Source organism: Microtus oregoni, unplaced genomic scaffold (genome assembly GCF_018167655.1).
Source record: "Microtus oregoni isolate MIOR12 unplaced genomic scaffold, Mior012 000007F_ref0000211, whole genome shotgun sequence".
NCBI lineage: Eukaryota > Metazoa > Chordata > Mammalia > Rodentia > Cricetidae > Microtus > Microtus oregoni.
The window spans coordinates 4,991,101-5,012,073 of record NW_024543066.1 but is presented as its reverse complement, the minus strand read 5'-3'; the positions used below and the strand labels follow the sequence as shown (position 1 = coordinate 5,012,073).

Genomic DNA, 20,973 nt, shown 5'->3' with positions numbered 1-20,973 from the left:
TATTTTGCACAGTGACAATGTGATTATAAATTTTAGTTTTAACATCTATTTTTTTATTAGTATAGAAAAAGAAGATTGACTCTTGAATATCAAGCTTTATTCTACAATTTCTTCATTAATTCCAGTAAAGTTTTTGTTTATTTTGTTTATTTTCCCCACCAAATCTTTAGGATTTTCTACATATGTATGTGATGTCAGCAAAGACAGTTTTATTTCCTCCTTTCCAATGAACATAACTCTTATTTTCTTTTCTTATTTTATTGAAGTAGTTGGGGAATATATAAATACATATTTGTTATTATATATTCATTATGTTTATATATAGCATCCATATAATAGAAAAGGCTGTTTGCCAAAATTCAGTGATAGAGTGGCTTTTTTTCTTCACACATCTTATATTTTGCAAGTTGGTGATGTCCTGTTTGCAAACAGTTTACAGAGGGGACTCAAGACAAACAAAGTCACTACCCCTGAGAAATGTTTTCTTAAATAAGATACACTGTTGAGTCCCAGAGGAGAATAGAGCAAGGCATGCATTATCATTCAAGTTCTAGTAGAACTTCCCTGTGCCACTGTGGACAAGTCACTTGCTTTTCATCTTAACTAAAATGGTAGCATTTATCCTGGTAATGTGTTAAGTGAGTTGTATGCGAAGCCACGTAGGAGAGACATCAAGAAACAAGTGATAAAAATATTTGATCTTGCTGTATGGACACCATCAAGGTTCCCATCTTCCTTGATCACTTCTCTCCCTTTGTACAGTAGATTTGGTATGAACAACTGATCAAGATGTGTGTTTCGATTTTGTATAAGAGTAGCTATGCCCTTGGCAGCGGTCACCTGGCATTGTTATCCTGTCTATTTGTGACACAGCTTTTGTAGTCTTGAAATATTTTAGCCTAAACCAGTAATAACATGCTTTGAAATTTACTTAAAAATTTAATGGAAAGGATATTTCCTCCAAAATCTAGTAGGGGATCTAAGTTTTTCTCAAAACCTAAAAATAAAGGCACACTGGATTTTTCTTGTTGAATTATGGATTATTGAATGATATTCTATGTATTCAGAGCAAAGATAGGAGATATTACAATTATTCTCTTCCATTAAGCAAATGGACAAACACTAATGTTTTTCTGGCTAGAATTTTAAGGCAGTGTAAAACAAAAAAAAAGATTGTAGTATGTTAAAACTCCCAATGCTACCAGGCGGTGGTGGCACACGCCTTTAATCCCAGCACTCAGGAGGGAGAGGCAGGAGGATCTCTGTGAGTTCGAGGCCAGCCTGGTCTACAAGAGCTAGTTCTAGGTCAGGCCTCAAAGCCACACAGAAACCCTGTTAGTAAATTCAGATTTAAAGTCAGTTAAAGAAAATACTAGATGTTTTATAATCTTAATATGGAACTTATCAAACTGTGCTATGTGTTATACTTTATTGTAGAGTACAATAAAATCCACAATGATCTCTAAAAGATTATTACATTGGTCCTTAACTATTACAAGATATCGTCTTACTAAATGTAAGATTTAAATTAGCCACAGGGTAAGTCTGACCTTAAGGACTCCATTATATTTCCTTTTTAGGGTGTTCATCTAAAAGGGGTGGCATTTTTCTTGTTAAATTAAGAATGGCTCTTGGAAAATGTTGACAGAAACACACTGCTGAATGAAATCCATGTTGAAGTAGACAATCTCCTACACACTGATGGTCTCTAATCCTGATGTCTATGGGCTGTCTCTGTTCAACAGACCTCGGAGTTCCTAGAAACCCTATCCTTGGTATGTGATCCAGTCTGGATCCTAGCACTCCATCAAACGCTGCTGTTGATATTGATCCTTGGACGGTGGCTTCTGCCCATTGGAGGCACTATTACGAGAGACCAACTCTCAGAACTTCTTCTGATGTTTGTGGGGACAGCGGCAGACATACTGGAATTCACCACTGAGACACTAAAGGAAGATAACGTCAGGTAAGGTCAGAAGCACCACACTTCCGTCTCATCGTCTCAAATTTGTACTTTCCATGACAAATGTGTTTAAACATATCTTTATGTCAGGGCTCGAGGGATGAATTATTTAGTAAACTGTTTGCTGTGCAAGCATCAGGACCTGACTTTGGATCCCCAGTTCCCATGATAATACTAGGCATGGTGGTGTGTGTCTATGATCCCGGCACTGGAGATGTGGAGACAGGAAAAGCTCTATGGCTTGCTGTCTACCCATTGAAGCCAAATCCGTAAATTCCGGGTTCAGCGGGAGACTCAGAAAATGATGCTGATAGACGAACATACCCAACATAAAACCTCTGGGCTTCTTATGCACTTATATACACATGTGCAGGCACATCAAATGCACTTATACACACATGTGCAGGCACATCAAGCAACATGCACACCCATGAACATGTCTTCACACACACAGCACATGTACTATATGTGTACACACACACACACACACACACACACACACACACACACACACATGCACATACATACTAGGAACCAATCTTTATAGTAAAAAGGAAAATGAAGGACGGAGACTTGGCCTAAGAAAGGAACAGGATATATCTAGCCTGGCTTAGACCAGACCACCATCTATTTGTCCAGGAGGGCCAGGGCAGACCCACAGTGACTATAGGTATCTGGAGACCCTCTGGTGTCTCTTCTATCTTCAGTCAGGTGTCAGGAGTATAGTCAATGGCATTTTCTCTTAGATCACAGCATAGTTACAAGAGACACAGAGAAATTGTCCCTTTCTGCAGCTGAAGAATTTACATTTCCCAGCGAGAAGGCAGAATGGAGCAGATGAAGTTTTATTGTATGAAATTTTATATTTAGTCAGTTTGGTTCAAAGCGCCCAAAGGCTTTCTGGTGGAGATGCCTATAAATTAAAACTTATTGAGTTGGTACTTTTATTTTTGCCACGAGCAAATAAACTCAGAATCCATGATCACATCTGTTTATGGAGCCGCTTTCTTCCCATTAGGGATTTGAGTCCCCGCGCCTGAATGTACTTTAAGCTTGGGTTGTTTTGTATGATGCTATAAAAATAAATTGGAATGAGGCTGGCTTTTAATGCTACAGTTTACTTTATCCCACACTCCTCAAACAACATAGCATAAAGACTGAGCAAAATGCACCAACTTATTAAATAAACTTAATTTTTCAATTATAGTGTGAATCATTATTTATAAACAAGGGTTTTTTTTACAAGAGCACTCATTGTTTTGTGCATACTAATTTTTCTTTTAGTTTATTAAGTTGGCACCATTTTTTTTTGAGGAATTCAATATGAATTGGATCACTGTAGTCATAGTGTTTATTTTAGTCTTGTGGTTTCAGTGCCTAATGGTTGATCAGCACTTTGCATTGCATAATGCTTTCAAACATGCTTAAGATAATTATAATACAATGTCATTACTAGAGGAACAGGAATGGATTGTGATGGAACACATGCAATAATGAATGTGGAGAGTTACAGAGACATGACACCATAATGATAACAAATTACCCCTGTCCAAAAATGAATGCATACATGCTAAGTATCTACAGAGAACAGAGGCAACACAGGATAGTAAAAGGACTTGGGGAGGGCTATGTTTTATGGTGCTCATCGTAAAAAGAGAGAAATGCCAAACCCAGTTATCTTAATGGGCTCTATGAGCCCCATCCAGAAGGATCATCAAAGAGTAATGCATCCCGTGTTTACCAATAAATGTTGATTATTAAATAAGTTTATTTAATTGGTTGACCCATAAAAGGGACCCTTGGAAGTCACTAGGCATTGTTTAATAGACTTAGAACTGTTTTTTTTTAATGTAACATGTGCCAGGTAGTGTGTTGGGCAGAGCTTGGGTAGTAAAACCATAAGCAAGTTATGAAGGAAAGAGCACCCAGTTCAGCCAGAACAGGATTATTTTGGTTCAGCAAAAATTTGAAGAGCACTGGATATTTCAAAACACCATCAATCCCTAGTTTTTTTCTGTCACTTACAATTCAATCTGAATACTTTCTGAGCATATATTTTGGAAAAATTGAACTTGCGTTTCATGCAAGTTGATGCTTAATGGGGCTGAATAAATTATAGTTCGCCCTCGTATCTGCTGGCTTTTCATCCGTGGACAGAAAGAAATCTAGACATGATTCCAAGTTTATTGTAGAATGTGTGTGGATCATTTGTTAATGTTATACAATGTTTTATAAGAACTTGAGTCCTACAAACACCCTCCCACAGAGAGTATAGGACTTTGTTACAGATTCTATTTTTAAATATCATTTTCAATTGTATTTTCTCAAATTGAAGTCATTTTATTTAGAAGACCCCTGGACTGCCGCAATCTCCCGTCTGTACCCTACCACCTCCATGACGCCAGAGTCCCTCATTCTATGGTCAAGTCCCAGAATGCATCTCAAGATTATTCCTCTCTTCTAATAGTTTGCTTCTGAGTTCTAAGTTTTTTATCTCGGATCTTACCTATAATATAAGAAATTTTACCAAAAAATGCCAATTTTGTGCATGTATGTGTGTGTTTTTGTGTGTCCTTAGAACAAGGGGCTGAATCACATGGAACGATAGTTACAGATGGTTGTTAGTCCCTATGTAGTGCTGTGAATTCAACCCAAGTCTGTCACTAATGAACCATCTTTCTAGTCCCACAATTATATATTATGAACAGCATAGTTCTACAAAATACATTGTACTGGCTTTTCTCTTTTGGGTCATGTTTCTTGGTAGCATATACAAGAAATAATAACAAATCCAAAATCAGAAGTGTGTTCTGTTTTCTACCTATGGAAACTTAAAGCTGGTGTGTGTGTGTGTGTGTGCGTGTGCGTGTGTGTGTGTGTTTCCATTTGATTTGTGTATACTGTGAACTAAACTTTCAATTTCAATTTATTTGGCATTGACACAGAATTGTTTGTTGTACCAGCTTGGAATAACTGTCTCAAAAATATTGGTTGAAAATGTTCTTTCTGAGTTCATCTGCCATATCTATTCAAAATCAATTGACTCCAAGTGTAAGAGCACCAAGGATGCATGTGTCTGTCTTTATGCCAACATCACACTCTTGTCACTGTGGCTTATGGTGACTTTTGAGGTTAGATACTCTAGACACTGTAGCACAGCTTCCTAAAAATACTGATTCTGGTAACCCAGGGACTTTGCATAGTCGCATAGCTAAGATTACCTTGCAAAGTTTTATAAAAACAAACAAACACACACACACACACACACACACACACAAAAGGAAATCCTTGTGGTCTTGGCAGGAAGTGAAGTGATCTGAAGGACCTGTTGGGAAGGTTCAGAATCTTGACATTATGTGAAAAGTCTGAGCTTAAACACTCTTCAGTTCGCCTTTGTTTTTCAATTCTTTCTCTACTTTGAAGTTCTCCTGTGTCTTGTATTATTTCTTGTACCCTTTCTAATGGATTTTATTTTACTTTCCTTTTCTAATTTTCAGTTGCGTTAGTAAAAAAATATTTACCTATATAATGATTTTGTAACCAGCAAAATGATTTTGGAACACACAAAACTTACTTGTTTTGTTTTATCTCTGTTTAGGTTTTTACTGTATGTTATATCATGCTATTGATTAGTAAAGATACTTCTGATTGTCGCCATTGTATGTTCTGTGAATTACTTTTTCATGTCTTATTCTACTACCTAGTTTCTTTTCTCTACTTTGGACAGAAGCAGTGGGATTAGACATTTCAGTCTTCAGGATGAACATTCTTTCTGTCTCTGTTAAGGATGGTATTGGCATTAGACATACACAGACTATCTTTATTAACTTAAGCAAATGTCTTTTTATTTCTAGATTATTGAGTTGTTCTTATGTATATTGAATATCATGAAGTCTGTCTTTATTAATACAGTTTTACTTTGGTTGCCCTTTATTATATTAACTGATTTTCAGACGTTAAACCACCTTGGATGTCAGTATAAATTGAACTTAGTTGGGCTGCATAATCCTTTATAACATGCTTTTTGGTCTGATGTGCCAACGATTGTCATTTCTTCTATCTTGTATATGTGGTGTCTTGTTTGCCAGTATTATGTCTAATGGTGCCATGTTCTGACTTCTGAATCAGACTAACCCTGACTTTAAGAAATGCCTCAGGAAGCAGTCCCTCTATCTTTATATTCCAAAAATAGTTTTTGTATAATTGTTATTATTTCTTTGAAGATTTTAGAATTTGCCAAAGGTGCAATTTGGGTCAAACCTCTATGAGAAGCTGCTTTCTTTCCCTTTCCCTTTCTTCTCTTCCTCACCTCTCTCTTTCACTTCTTCATTTTATCTAATGACCTAACTCAATACCATTACTTCCTCTAGGACTAATTAGGTATTTCACATTTTCCTGGGTTTAAGTGTATGCTGTTCTTCCTAGGATTATTTTTATATGGTCAACAAATTTTCCTTTATAACATACACATATATGATAGAAATATCTATATTACATATTCAACCATGCAGTGGCTTTCTGAACGTTATTTTCTACTACCAGATGTTAGTTCTTGATTATTCATGGTCATCTTACACATTGAGAATCGTCTGCTCTTGCTGACTTCAGGGTTTCCGTTTCTCCATCTACCAACACTTTGTGCTGCTAGGCGCATACCTCCACCATCATCTCTAAATGCTTGCTCTGCTTTCTTTTCTCCTCCCCTTCCTAAGGTTTCTGTTGAATGTGTATGTGGTTGAATGTTTAGAAAGTATTGCTCTTTTCTTCTTGAGCACATTTGACTCTCTGAGCTTCAGATCAGAGATTTCCTATGGCTCTGTCTTCCAGGTCACTCATCCTCTCTTTTGCTATCTCATATCTAGATGTGAAGTCATACTGCGGAGTCTTTTTAGTTGATTCTTCACCTCAGCCCCTTACTGTTGACTCTGGGGGATCTTTATATTCATTTCATACAGTTGCTATATGTTTACTTAAATTGTGGACTTGTTGAGTCTTTTACATGCCACATTTCTTTAATTTATGCACTTAACTGTTTTTCATTTCAGAAAAATACTAGCTGCTGTGATGCCCTATTTTTTGCCAAATCTGAGCTCCAGTTCCAGGCTCTTCACTTCTGTTCTTGACATATCACATATCACATTTTCCAAACATCTCTAACACCATCACAAACTCCATTTGTCACCTTTGAAATGCTTTATTTTAAGCATATGGGCTTGCATGATCATATGTATTACTCCACATGTGTTCTGTGCCTGCAGAGATCAGAAGACAGTTCATGGAGTTGGAGATATAGATGGATGTTAGGAACTAGACCTGGGTCCTCTAAGAGAATAGCAAGTGCTCTCAAACTCTGAGACATTTCTCCAGCATTCTGCCTTTGTTTTCTTAATTAAAGAATCTACCAATCTTTGGGTGACACGGGATGATATCTCTCTGTCTGCCTGTCTATCTATCTATCTATCTATCTATCTATCATCTATCTATCTATCTATCTATCTATCTATCATCTATCTATCATCACCAGACTTACTTTTAGCTTGAGTCATGCACAGTTCCAGTAAAATGATACAGTTTGTATGTCAGTCTGTAATTTGAGCAGAAATGGTGATGAAACCTTTAAACTCTTAGAGCTGTACCCACTGAAGACATATACTAAGAGGCACATTTAGGATCAGGAAATGTTTGTGTGATCTTCATCTTTTAATTTAAACAGGGCACTGCTGGGACTTCACTGAACATGCCTATAATTTCTTAATAAGCTGAGTGCACAGAATTTATCACATTCCTCCATAACTTCCTTGTTTTTAGAAATTCCCTGCTAAAGTTGGATTCTATTCAACACTCACATGAGTGGACTGACAGTCTTGAAGTAGAAGGTGTACATTTCTCCTTTTATTTCTAATCAAGCCCATCATCTGTGGACAACCACATTTCTGAGTATGAACTAACATTCTTTCTCTTTTTATTCTTTCCTTCCTTTTCTTCCTCCCTTCCACCCCCCTCCCTTCTTTCTTTCCTACTTTCTATTTCCTTCTTTCTTTCTTTGAGACAGGGTCTCTGTGTAACTTTGGCTATCTTGTAACTCACTATACAGACGGGGCTAGCATTGAACTTACAGGGATCCATCTACCTCTGCCCCTGCTTCTTCAATGCTGGGGTTAACATACCAACATGCTTAGCCTGAGTGTCAATCTTCATATGGCATTCTAAGTTCTGTTCTTTCAAGACTAAGTCTTCTCCTGTAACACTCTACTCTGATTGACCAAGTTGGCCTTAATATACTTAACATTTGCATAAACTTTAGAGATGTGGCTCTCCCTCCCTCCCTCCCTTTCTTCCTCCCTTCTTCCATTCCTGCCTTTCTCCCCTCCTTCCTCCCTTCTTCCCTTTCTATATCCTTTCCTTTCTTCCTCCCTTCCTTTCTTCCTAAATAGTTAGCATTACTTTCTTGTTGGCATAGTACAATACCCCAACAACAGAAAGCAACCTAGGGGCAAGAGGTGTTTATTTAGCTTACATTTCCTTACAGGATACCATCCATCATGCTGGGGAAGACATGGCTGCAGAATAGGAAGCTGGCCCGGAAAACAAGAAACAGAGAAGAGAAGCTATAAAAACCTCAAACCTCATCTCGAGTGACATACTTCCTCTAGCTAGGCTTCACCTCCTAAAGTTTCCACAACCTCCCAAACAATGCCATCAGCTGGGGACCAAGTACTCAAACAGGAGAGCCTATGGAGTATGGGGGGTGACATTTCATATTGAAATCACAGTTAGCCTTGGTTTCCTCTTCCTTGGAGCCTTTCTTTTAGGAAAATGGTACTCTACTTATCTGTGCTATTGAATCTTAGTCTTCTCTTAGCTCTTGTCTTTCTCAAGGACGAAGGATGTAGGATCCACATCTTCCAAATGGATTAAAGAGTCTAATAAGGAGCAATGTCATCGATAAAAATGGGGTTCCATCTTGCAGTGTTTGTGGGAATACTTTAAATCCCAATTAGCAAATGGAAATCCTCCACACACATCCATCAGCTGCCACCCAAGGGTCCTCCAGGACTTCCTTTCTTAGGATTGAAATCTCTCCCACCTTTTGTTGCAGCATATTAGAGTCAGATTTCCCACCAACTCCAATCATCTGGAATGAATTCTTCTCTCTCGCTTTAACACCATCTTATACAATTCTTCTTTCACGGAACTGAGAGTGGATGCTGCAGATTCTCACTGCTGTTACCTGAGATTCCGCCACACTAAGGAGAGCCAATGTTACCGAATTTGTTGCTTGTCTCTGGTTCATTTGCACAGCATGGATGGTGATCTTTGACAGCGTGTCTAATATAAGCCATATTTGTTAAGGGGGAGAGGCATCTGTTGACCTTTTCATTTGCTGTAGCTTCCTTTCCAAAATGCTCATGCGTCTAAATCCAGCATCTTCGGGAGAAATAGTTCATCACCTCTGGGAAACACTCTGTATGGTTTCTGAACACAGATCGTTTATTAAAAAGAAAAAGTCTATTCCCACACCGGTACTATATCTCAGAAGATTGGACAATGCAGAGGAGGCCTCCTCGAGCTTTCCCATGCTCAGTCTCTCCATTTTGCATTTTTCTCAGTGCAGTGTTCCTTCTGAAAGCTTTGTGCTTTGTACCCATCCCTCTTCTCTCTCTCTCCTTCATTATCTTAACATGTTTATCATGTTTCTAACCATATGTGAATCCCATTCATTGACTATCTCTTTCATAGAAAAACACATTGTATTCTAAAAAAAAAAAAATTAGTTAAGAAAGTAATCAAACTATTACTACTTTTATCCTTGGTTTTTAAATTTACTTTTTTTGTGTGTGGGTGTTTTGCTTGCATGCATATCTGTGTACCATGTGTGTGCCTGATATTCAGTTGATCAGAATACAGTGTCCTATCCCCTGGGACTATAGCTAATTATGAGCCTCCATGCGTGTGTTGAGAGTCAAACCTGGGTCCTCTGGAAGAGTGGCCAGTGCTCTTCATCACTGAGCAATCACCCCAATCCTTGAGGCTTCATATTTTTAATTTTCACCGACTATGGTGCTTTTGTTGATCCAGCAAAAGCTAGTAACTTATTTCCCTGGCTACCAAAAAGAAAAAGTATATGCTCGCCTCAGTAATGTTACTTCTGAAGATCTTTTATTTCATGATGAGATGGCCTGAAATTCAGGTACCGTCCTGAATACAGATTGTGCCATTTCGTGGGCTGAGATCTGAGTCTGAACAGGAAAAGGAAAATAAAACAAAACAAAAACAGAACGAGGCAACAAGCTGAGCATTAGTGTTTGTCTGTGTCTGTTTCCTGACTATGGATACAATGCTGAGCTAGCACTGAACTCTTGGATAAGCCGTGTCTCTTGGATAATATTTCTAAAGGTCAATTGATATTACAACAGTAGTAGATAAATCTGCTCCATAGTCCGTTGAGATTCTTTTTTCTTTTAAACGTGAATTTTGGTTCCTTTTTTCTTTTTTATTAAGTTTTCTTAAATACATTTTTTTCTCATTTTACATAGCTATCCCTACTCCCTTTCTCCCACTCCACCCTTCTCTCTACCGCCTCCCTCATCCACTCCTCAGAAAGGGTAAGGCTTCCCGTGGGGAGTCTATGAAGTCTGACACTTCACCTCGCCATATAAAAAGCAAAACATTAAACATACAGGAAAAAAAAAGAAAGAATATTAAGAGCCGCAAAGGAAAAAGGCCAAGTAACATATAAAGGCATCAGAATTGTAGCCTACTTCTCAATGGAAACTCTGAAACCCAGAAGGTCCTGGTCATAGATGTACTGCAGACACTAAGAGATCACGGATGCAATCCCAGACTACTATACCCAGCAACCCTTTCAATCACCATAGACTGAGAAAACAAGACATTCCACGAGAAAACCAAATTTAAATATTACCTATCCACAAATCCAGCATTGCAGAAAGTGCTAGAAGGAAAACTCCGACCCAAGAAGTTAGCTGCACCCACAGAAACACAGGCAACCAGTAATCTCACAGCCCACAGAAGCTGTCCTTAAGATTCTTGACTGCTGCTTAAGCTCAGTAACGTATTTACATTCCAAAATTAACCTCCTTGGGTTTACTCTCTGCTCTAACAATTCGTTATTCTTCTTTAGATTAATATTTTACCTGCGCCTTTCCAAAATTATTTTTTGATAGTCTTTTTTTTCTTAGCACTCACATTTTTCCATTCTTTGTGTGTGGACAGGTTATGTGTACATAGGTCAAGCTTTGCAGTCACTATCTGTGATTCTAAATCTTGTCTATCAACTTGATCAGATTTGAAATCACCTAGAAGGCACATATTGGGGTGTGGTTTTGAGGCGCCTTCTAGAGAGGTAGTAACACCATTTCCGAGGCAGAGTTCTGAGACTGAATAACAAAGAAAACCAGGAAAATGGAGTTTAGGACTAGCTTTTATCTCATCTGTATCCTGACTGATGTGGATACAATGTAGATACAATGTGGATACAATGTAGCCCGTTATCTCAGGTGCCGGGCTCTGAGATTCTCTGCAATGCTTAACGTCGCCCTTAAACTGTGAGTTTAAATCCACCCTAATTTCCGTCTTTGGGTTGCTTTTTTCACAGCTATGGAAAAAGTAACTAATTTAGAAAATGATATGGTTACAGTTGGGCATGTTTAGATCTAGGGAGAGTTTACAGTTTATCTCTATATAATAAGGAGATGAAATTGAGACACCAAGTATTTTAGAGAGAGAGAAGGTAGAATAAAAATAAAATATTCATCAAATAAATAACAGTCCCAGTTATTGCTTGTTTACTATGATGTGTTCTTGGAACTGTTCTAAAGTCTTTAGGTCAATAAGTTAGTTAGTTTTGACATTCATACTGAGGCAGACACAATTATTATTATCTTATAAATATACACAATAAGATAAAAGCAACCAATATGCATCACTCCCCCATATACAGCCCCATCGGGTGCTGCATCAAGATATGTTTCACAGTTCAATAATACACCAAAACAATCCCATGAAATCTAGTAGCGATTGTAATTGTCATCCTCACAATGCAGACGAGTACACAACAGCGCACAGATGTCAAGTGACGTGTGGGTATGAGGAAGCCTGTAAGCATTGGGCTAGCATTAGAGGCTTTATTCTGCCTCTCCGGGGGTAGTGGAACTGATGTTTGCATTTCTGTCCCTAGGATCCAGAAACTGTGCACTGCACACTACTGTCTTACAGACAAATGTTTTGGGTCGAATTGTTGAAGTTTGAGATTGCAAGAAACTTCAAAAATGACCGTTTTCAGAAAACTCTCTTTGCCTTCAGTTTTAAAAATTTTTTTCTAAAATATCAGTCATTTTCTTGGAAGCTCTATGGGATTAATCCTAACAGAGGCTATCTGTCCCGGAAGTGACATGTTCCGTCTTTAGGCGATTTTATTAGACATGCTAGATGCATCTCAACTCCTTTGGGGATGAGCTTTTGCTCTGAACTCACAAGACCCGAGTTTATTTCCCTCAGTGGATCCCATTAAGCACCAAAGGGAATAAACATTTAACTCCTTGATCAGTTCCATATTCAACAGCATTCTATACTTCCTGGGAATCATAGGCTCTGTCCTTTTGTGCAAGTTAACTTACATGTTTCTCTCCTCAAGAGGCATGTTTCAGACGTGTGCTGAACAGCCTAAAATACAGTAGGACTAACGCTTTCCTTCTAATGCCTGGAGATGTTGCAGGAGGTTGGTGTGATGAATGTTCTGGATTGTCAGCTTGATGGGTTTTAGAGCCACCTAGAAGACATATGTCTGGGAATATCAGAGAGGGTACTTCCAAGACGTACTCGGAATGTAAGTGGCACAGTACAGTCTCTAGTGAGTTGTTTAGTTTTTACATGAGGTGTCAGGGGACTGAGATGAATGATAACACCAAAAAAAAAAAAAAAAAAGAGTGAGCAGAGCACCAAAATTCACCTGGGTCTGTTTCCTAGCTACAGAATGCCTGCCCCGCCATTAAGGGTGACATCACTCAAACCATGAGCCAAGATAAATTCTTCTTGTCTTCACGAGCTTTGATTATCTGTTTTTGTCACAACCTGGAGAAAATGAATTATCACAACTAGAGCTAAAAGCCTGGATGCGGGTATGAGAGACATCTCAGCAGTTAAGATTGCAAACTGCTCTTCCAGAGAACCGGAGTTCTGTTCCTAGCACCTGAGTGTGGCAGCTTGCAACAGCCCGTGCCTCCAGCTCCAGAGGGTCTGACGCCTCGAGAATGGGAATCTGCACACACACACACACACACACACACACACACACACACACATATGCACACAGCTACACATATATACAGAAAAATTTAAAAATTAAAAGCAACTCTCTTTAGAGGATAGTGACTGAACTCTGCTATCTAGCTTTATTTTTCTAACAAAATCAATTTGGACATATTTCCCCAACTCTCTAGGTTCCCGTTTCCTTCTTGATCAAACATGAATAACATATGTGCCTTCTTTGTTGAGTTACTAGAGGATTAAGTATAATCACCGAGTTAGACACGGAGAAAATTGCCTGCTGGGTAAGCCTGAAATCAGAAACCATATATACTATTAGTTAAAAATGGGAGGTTTGCTATGTATAGATGTTGACACAGTAAAGAAGAGGTTTAGTCTACTTTCTCAAAGGACTTCCACTTAAAATTCGATTTCATATTTCTTGTGAATTGACCTATGGTTGCATTGGACTCTGGAAAGCCATAAATCATGTCACGCCATGGGCGCATAATTGGATATCAAGGGAAAACCCATGAGCTGCTTCTGGGAAACGGGATCTTTTCTATTATGTTCCACCCCAATTTAGGCTATTCAGTCACATCTTTTGGACTTGTGATCAGGTTTTCTGGAGAACTGCTCTCTGCCTCTGTGCATTAGGTGCACACGAGGAGCCTTCCTCTGCATCATTCACAAGGTCACTGATCAAACACGCGGAGGAGCGGAGCCTGGTTCAGAGCCTGCGGCCATCAGCTAGAGCACTCCGTTCCGGGAGTCATTGGCTCAGTCAGAAAATCACCTAGCCGTACTCACTCACAATATTGTTTAATTTTGTTAATAAGACACTGTGGGAGATATCTGAGGGAGGCTTATCTAGATCCAAATGTCTGTTATCAATTTATGGCATTGCCCGCCTGGTAATCCCAAGTCAGTTTTTGGAAGATGGAAGAACTAAACTTATCGAAGAGCAGTTATTCTCAGAGAACCCTCATAACACTGGTAATTACCGCCTTCTCTGAGGGTTCTCGGAGGCCCTCTGGAGACTCAGTTATATAATCCAAAGAGGTATTAATGGTAACTCGCTGTCTGTACCTGGAGATATGTCTCTGCTTCCTTTTGAAAGTGAAGCCTTCATTTTTTCTTTTTAATTTGTCATCAATCCCTTCACCACAGCAACTACTGAAGCAGGCCAGAACAGGTCAGATGTTTCCTTTAGAAATTCTGAGTTTTGAGGTTTCACTTCTCAAGGTCTCCCCACTCAGTGTGTTCACTGAGACCCCCTCAAGACCACTAGTGTGCTAGGGATCAGGCTGCCTCGTGTTCCTCTGGCCTTCTCCAGTCAGAACTCTCACTGGGGAAAAGCTGGAAGCACAGTCTGTTGTTATATCACGTGGTCTTGGTTTTGTTTTGTTTAGCTTTGTTTGTCTGCTTCTTTCTTCTTTAGTACCTTCGCATTTATGCCACTTCTATTCTTTCGGACTCTAGTTTTCCAGATTGTTCTCCTAGGTCTCTTTCTTTAAACATAGACCATTCTTTTGTATGACCAATCAAAAAAACTTTTATAATTAAATTCTGAATATTTATCAGTGCCAGGTACTATTCCGGGTATTGAGCGTACAATAGTGAAGGACACACACACACACACACACACACACACACACACACACTTCCCTTTACTTGTAGTCTATTCTCTGCTGCACATCCTTTTTAGTGAAGTTGTCCCTGCATTTTCCCCACCTAACAACGTTTTCCTTTCATTATGACAAGCTTTGGGTAGATGAGCATCATTCTGCCCTTCTGAGTTTTCTCTTTGTAGGGCTATTTTTAAAATGCTCTGTATCTAAGGGTTCCCCGGTGTCACGGCCACCCTCGACCCGCAAGGATGACGTGACCACCGGAGCTCTTCTCACTGCAGTTTATTCCAGGACTTTATTCACAGCAATCTATCTCCTTTTCCTTCTCTTTCTCTCTCTTTTCCTCTCTCCTTCCTTCTTTTTCCTCTCTCTCTCCTCTCTCCTCTCTCTCTGGGCAAACCTCTCTCAGCCTTTAAGTAGGCATGGGCTGCCAAGCCCGAACTGCCAGGTAGGCACTGCCCATAGGTTCACGCATATGCAAGCAGCTGATGATCATTGCGTGATCATAGCATAGGTCAGGCCTTAGCCATCTCAGGAGTTGATCATACATCTCCATCAGGTGTGACACCACGCAGCTCGCTACACCCCAGTATTAATGTATGTGCTTGGTACTAGAGGTCAAAGAAGCCTGTCAGATTCCTGTGGGCTGTAGTTATAGAAGATTGTTTATCACCCTATGGGCGCTAGTAACCCAAACCAGGTCCTCTGCAATAGCAGCAAGTGCTCTAACCACTAAGCAATCCCTCCAGCTCTTTGAATTATCTTTTTATTAGTCTTGGAGTCTTGGTGCTATAGTCTGCTTTTCTGGGACATCATTATCATCGTTGGGAGTCTGAATGCTTATGTCTGTATCTAGCTGTTTCTTATAGCATTTCTCTCCTGTGATGTTTCTACAGTGTTAGCAGAGTAGAAGAGAATTTGGGATCAGTAGGCTGTGTTCTCATTTCTGCTTATTATGATTTATTTATTTATTTTTCTTTTTAGAGACAAGATCACATGCAGATCAGGATGGTCTCAAACTTGCTGCTATGCAGCCGAGGACCATATCTTTTGTATGGTTCCATTGTCGGGTGTGGTTATTTTTTCGTGGGCTTATTATAACACAAAATATTTGCCAACTCCAAAAAGCTTTAGTTAGTACATAACAAGAGGCATTTTAGCTGATCTCCCTCTTCCGCACGTGGTCATGTTTTATTGATGATTTAAAATGCTCTTGTCTTCTAGGACTAACCTGATACTGGTCTGTGGCATCCTTGCCGTGTGGACATGGAGTATGCTACAGTTTCCGCTGGACCTGGCAGGTAAATGTATTCATATTTACATAAAGAAACAAAAAAGTATGACTCTTAAATATAAACCACATGAGCACGAAGGAGGCAGTGTTAGCTCTACTGGAACTTAGAAGAAAGGTAGGTTGAAATTCAGGAAAGCCAATTGTAGACCCACCTTGGTGTGTGGCTGAGTTTAAGATAAATGAGTATAGCCAAGTACGGTGGTGTGTTCATTTAAGCCCAGCACTCTAGTGGTGGAGACAGGAGGAGCAGAAGTTCAAAGTCATTCCAAGCTATACAGCAAGTTTGAGGTCAGTCTGGTCTACGTAAAATTTGATTTCCAAAAAAAAAAAAAAAAAAAAAACAAACCCCAAAATTAATAATGATAAGTGCTTGAGCTGTTGAGTGTGCTGTTTTATATCTGGCTCCACTAATACTTCTATTATTCATTATCTGCAATCCTGCCAAAATTTATTAAGATATGTGTCTCAGTTTTTCACCTGTGAAATGGGATGGTACATTATATCACAGCATCATATATTATTATGACTCAATAATATAGCGAGTGTTTAGTGATCTGTTGATGTGCGGCCTCCATATTTCCAGCCAGTCACATTGTGAGATGTCACATACAAGGTAAGAACTGCAGTTCAGAGCCCCATGTGGAAAGTTATGATTTCCTTTCATGGCAGCCCTTATTCTAACTTTAATGAATACATCAGCCTTTAAGGGTGGGAAAGAAGTAAACCATTCAGCTGGAATGCCATGATACTGACTTCCTGTAGCTGCGCTGTCCTACCGTACGGTACCCACCAGCCACACATAGCTGGACGGCTTGATATTCAATAAAGCTGAAGGAGCGACTTTTCAGTGACACTGGCCATATTTCACCTTCTCCCTTGCCTCATGTGACTCGCATGCTGGGCAGCAAAGATGTGAAACAGTCTTAGCATCATAGAGAGCTCTATGGCATGGTTGCTGCTTGGACTCACACTGTGACTTTTTGGTTCACTGGAAATATGACCTGGCAATTCTTGTCCTTGGTTCATTACTCTCGAGGAGGCCCAGACTTTAACGGTTCTCTTTTCCTCATCTATTTCTTTATCATCATGCTGGCTTCAGGATGAGACTAAGACAGAATACATGAATTTGATGGTCCACATTAATAGACTCAGAGGTCTTCTGAACACTCTAGATCTTAAGCTCACATTTTCTTGGATAAAATTGTTTCCTGGATAGATGGCAAGAGTTGCCAGACTTTTTTCAAATTAGAAAAAGAAAAAGGTTGGGCATGGTTGGGCATGGCAGTGAACTCCCTTGTTCCTAGAACTCTGAAGACGGGGAGGCTTGCAGATCTCTGGGTTTGGGGCCAGCCTGGTCTACTTTGTGTCTTCTAGGCCAGCCACAGCTACATATTGAGATCCTTTCTCAAAAAGGAAAAAAAGAGGAAAATACCAATCCAATTCCAGATTAATAATCACAAACAAATATGTGCAAACAGCATGCAGCTCTTTTGCTGAAGTCTTCCTTAGGTACATGGTGCTCGTTACCCAGCTAGAAACCAGCCAGCTGCTCTTCATAGGCGCCAGGGCTCCATCCTTTATACCCTGGTGGGGGGGGGGCGGGGAGGTCCACCAGGAGGGATTCCCTGAGCATGGCTTCTCCAGAAAGACACTCGCTGACCTTCAGTGTGTCTTTCCTTTGTCATTCGCTCGCCCTCTCCTGTCTTGTGGTTTGCAGACTTGCTAAGAAAATTTTTATTTAAGAAACTGTGTAAACATTCAGAGGTGATAACGCTATGCAGCTGTTTGGAAAACAAAGACCAAATGCCGCTTCTGACTACACAGCTATTGTATTCTCCAACAAGTAGGACACTGTGCTCAACCCGATCAAAGTCGCTTCATATTTGCACGCCCTTGCTGGATTGAGACGTTCTTTGTTGGAAAACTCCAAAAGGAAGGCTTTATTATTACAAAGAGGATTATTTTCTACCCTTGACCCTGAATTAAATTTACATCTTTGAAAATAAAACAAAAGTTTCATCTGTTGATGGAGTCTCCTTTTGTTCAACTAACACACATACACACAAACATCTGCAATTATTCTCAGTTGCTTATAAACTGGGAGACAAAAGCAGAAGGAATGAGGACAAAATGGAATAATGGCCATTATTATTTGAGCTCCCACACCAGACACACATGCTATCACCAACATAGAAAAATTATGTTTAATGTGAGTTCAGTTTAAATTTGAATTCTAAGCACTTGAGTTAAGTGAAATACGGAAATAGGGGCATGCTAGAGAAAGCATCCTGGACGGTCTGGCTGGGGACTCTGCCATTCATATACTGTCCTTACCAGTCAAGAAAGTCCCTCATTCCTCTGGAAGACTGAAGGAAGAAGCAGAGAGCAGAAACGGAGACAGGGTGCTATTCCAATAGAAAGAAGATGTGTAAAGAAAGAGCATGTGTAAAGGATCGATTTGCACATCTATTCCAAAGAAGTTGATGAATAGAGACCTAGGTTTTAGGAGTCAGGCTCTTTGGCATTTCAAGGGAGAAACCGACAGGCCTGTAGGTTATGCAACATGGCCAGTATCTCAATGCTAGACAGAGAGGCAACCAGGGATAGTACCAGGCTCCCTGACTTGAGACCCCCCAAGTACAGACAGGTCTCTGCTGCCTGCCCCCTCTGCAGACCCCCAAACACACACATAGCAGTTTCCTTTGTATCTTATGCTCTTCAGTCTGTTTAATTGGTCATTCCCTACGGGGAGACTGGGAGATGATGCAAGACCTTTAAAGTGGATGAAAGCGCAGGGCCAGGAAATGAAGGGCTGAGGTGGAGAGATATCTCCCCCCTTCCTCCCAGGCCTACACAGCACAGATACTCTCCATCCTTTACAACCAGACCGTCGATATAGACGTCTGTTCCCGTCTTTCACCTCAGAATGTCAATTGTTGTTTCTTTCATTCTCCAGTCCAGCTGAAACTGGTATGCCCCTCTTCTGTGAAAGCCAGGGGCTTCCTCAGGCTCTTCCTATGCCAGTACAGTGCAGATCTATGGGCCATCGGGCTCAGCTTCTTCATCCAAGATGGTCCCTTCCTTGTGGTGCGCCTCGTCCTGATGATCTACTTCCGAGTGATCAACCACATGCTGGTGTTCTTCGCCGTGAAGAATTCCCTAGTGATGGCGCTGCACTTCTATCGGCTGGTGGCTTTGATCATGGCCACCCGGGCTTCCATGCAAGATGGTCCAGCAAGGCTCAAGGCACGGCCCAGTGTCCTAGACCAGCCCTCTGAGAGCAGTCCCAGTGAGTGGGAGGACATCTCCAGGGAGGCCGTGCCTTTGCAAACCTCACCTGTCACCTCTGAGGAGTCCTACCCTATACCTTAGGTGCTTGTTCCCATCATACAGCCAGGAACTTAACTCATTGTCTTCTTGGAGTCTGGTTCTCTTTCTACTCCCACCCCCACCCAATTTTCACCTACAACAGCTTTTAAGGAAACAACACGAACAAATGATCTTGTATTACAGGCAACTTACTCTCTAATTTTTCCTCTGAATGGAAGAAACTTTGACGTGTGCCTACTGTTACAACCTCCTACCATGGTAGCAGACATTACCCAACTCTGAGAACCACTCGTAAGTGGTTGGTTCTCATGGAATTGTTTGGAAGGTTGTAGACAGGGCTGTCATGGCACATCTTCCAAAGATTTAGGGCTGACAAGTACCATCCCCACCATCAATCCTCTAGGGTGACGTGGTTATACAGAGCCTTTAACTGTGGTGGGACCATCACAGTCTCTCATCTGGTGTTCTCATCTGGTGTCTCTCTGATGTGTATATATACACTTTGAATATATATTGAACAAATGGGGGAACATGCTTTTCAAATAAGCTTGCTGTGAGGTGGAAGCTTGGAATTTGAGCTGTCCAGCGTATTCAGTGAAAAACGAAATAGCCACAGCAGCTTCACAGTCCCACCAAGGAATATCCTTCTTCTGGACCAAGGTGGTATTCTGCCATGGTACATATGTTCTTAGAGAGTAGTGACAACTTCGGGCTTGGGTGCATAAAGTTGACAGCAGGCCATTTAGGTTCGAATAGCAAGTTAGTTCGCTTTTTCTGCATTGTCAAAGTAAATCACATGACCAGGTTCCAGGGAGCTCTGGCATGCTGTGATGGAGGTGTTTGTGGCCTTTAGTGTTGCCATGGTTTCCGGTGGCTGCCAACAGCCACTGCAGGAGCAGCACCAGTAGAAGACTGAGCCACAGCTCCCGAGAAATATGGTCCCTGGTTTGAAGAACAAGGTGATGGACAGCGGTGCCAGCCGCATGCACGGGGCCTCCATTGATGCTGAACATCACCACAAGGCACCCCATCACCTCTTGGGGATCATGGTGGCTTTGTTTCCCGTGCCTAAAACAGTCTTGCTCTTCCTTTAAACGTGTCTGGACATTCTGGGTTGAAATGATTTCAAACCTTTGAAAGCAGCTCTTGTTCTTACATATGTGGTGAGAACTGGGTGTGGCAATCTAGCAAACAACTCTAAAACTGTACTGGAGTTCAAAGCATCAATCAATCCACACTAGCCTTCCCAGGAACTCTGAGTCACTTATTCAGGGGACTTCCTAAATTGGACGTGACCATTAGATGATCAGTTGGGACATTTGCTTTTAAAGTATGAATTTCTGGTATGGTATAGCATTTATCTACCACGTTTGATAACATGTTTTATAAACAAATTCTATTTTGTACACAATCGCAACTGTTTTCTAGTAATTTCTAATTCTTTGATTTCTTGTGCTTCCCACTTTAGCAATGACATCATGTAAACT

The 20,973-nt window shown here is 40.3% G+C and overlaps 1 protein-coding gene across 1 annotated transcript in view; it reads left to right on the top strand.

The window, feature by feature from the left end:
• Tmem26 (transmembrane protein 26) overlaps positions 1-19,528 on the top strand; it is a 42,520-nt gene extending 22,992 nt beyond the window's left edge. Inside the window, exons 4-6 of the mRNA XM_041655093.1 lie at positions 1,746-1,966; positions 16,087-16,163; positions 19,113-19,528. Of these exons, the coding sequence (XP_041511027.1) occupies positions 1,746-1,966; positions 16,087-16,163; positions 19,113-19,528 (714 nt within the window). The remainder of the gene's footprint in view (positions 1-1,745; positions 1,967-16,086; positions 16,164-19,112) is intronic.
• The last annotated feature ends 1,445 nt before the right edge of the window (positions 19,529-20,973 follow it).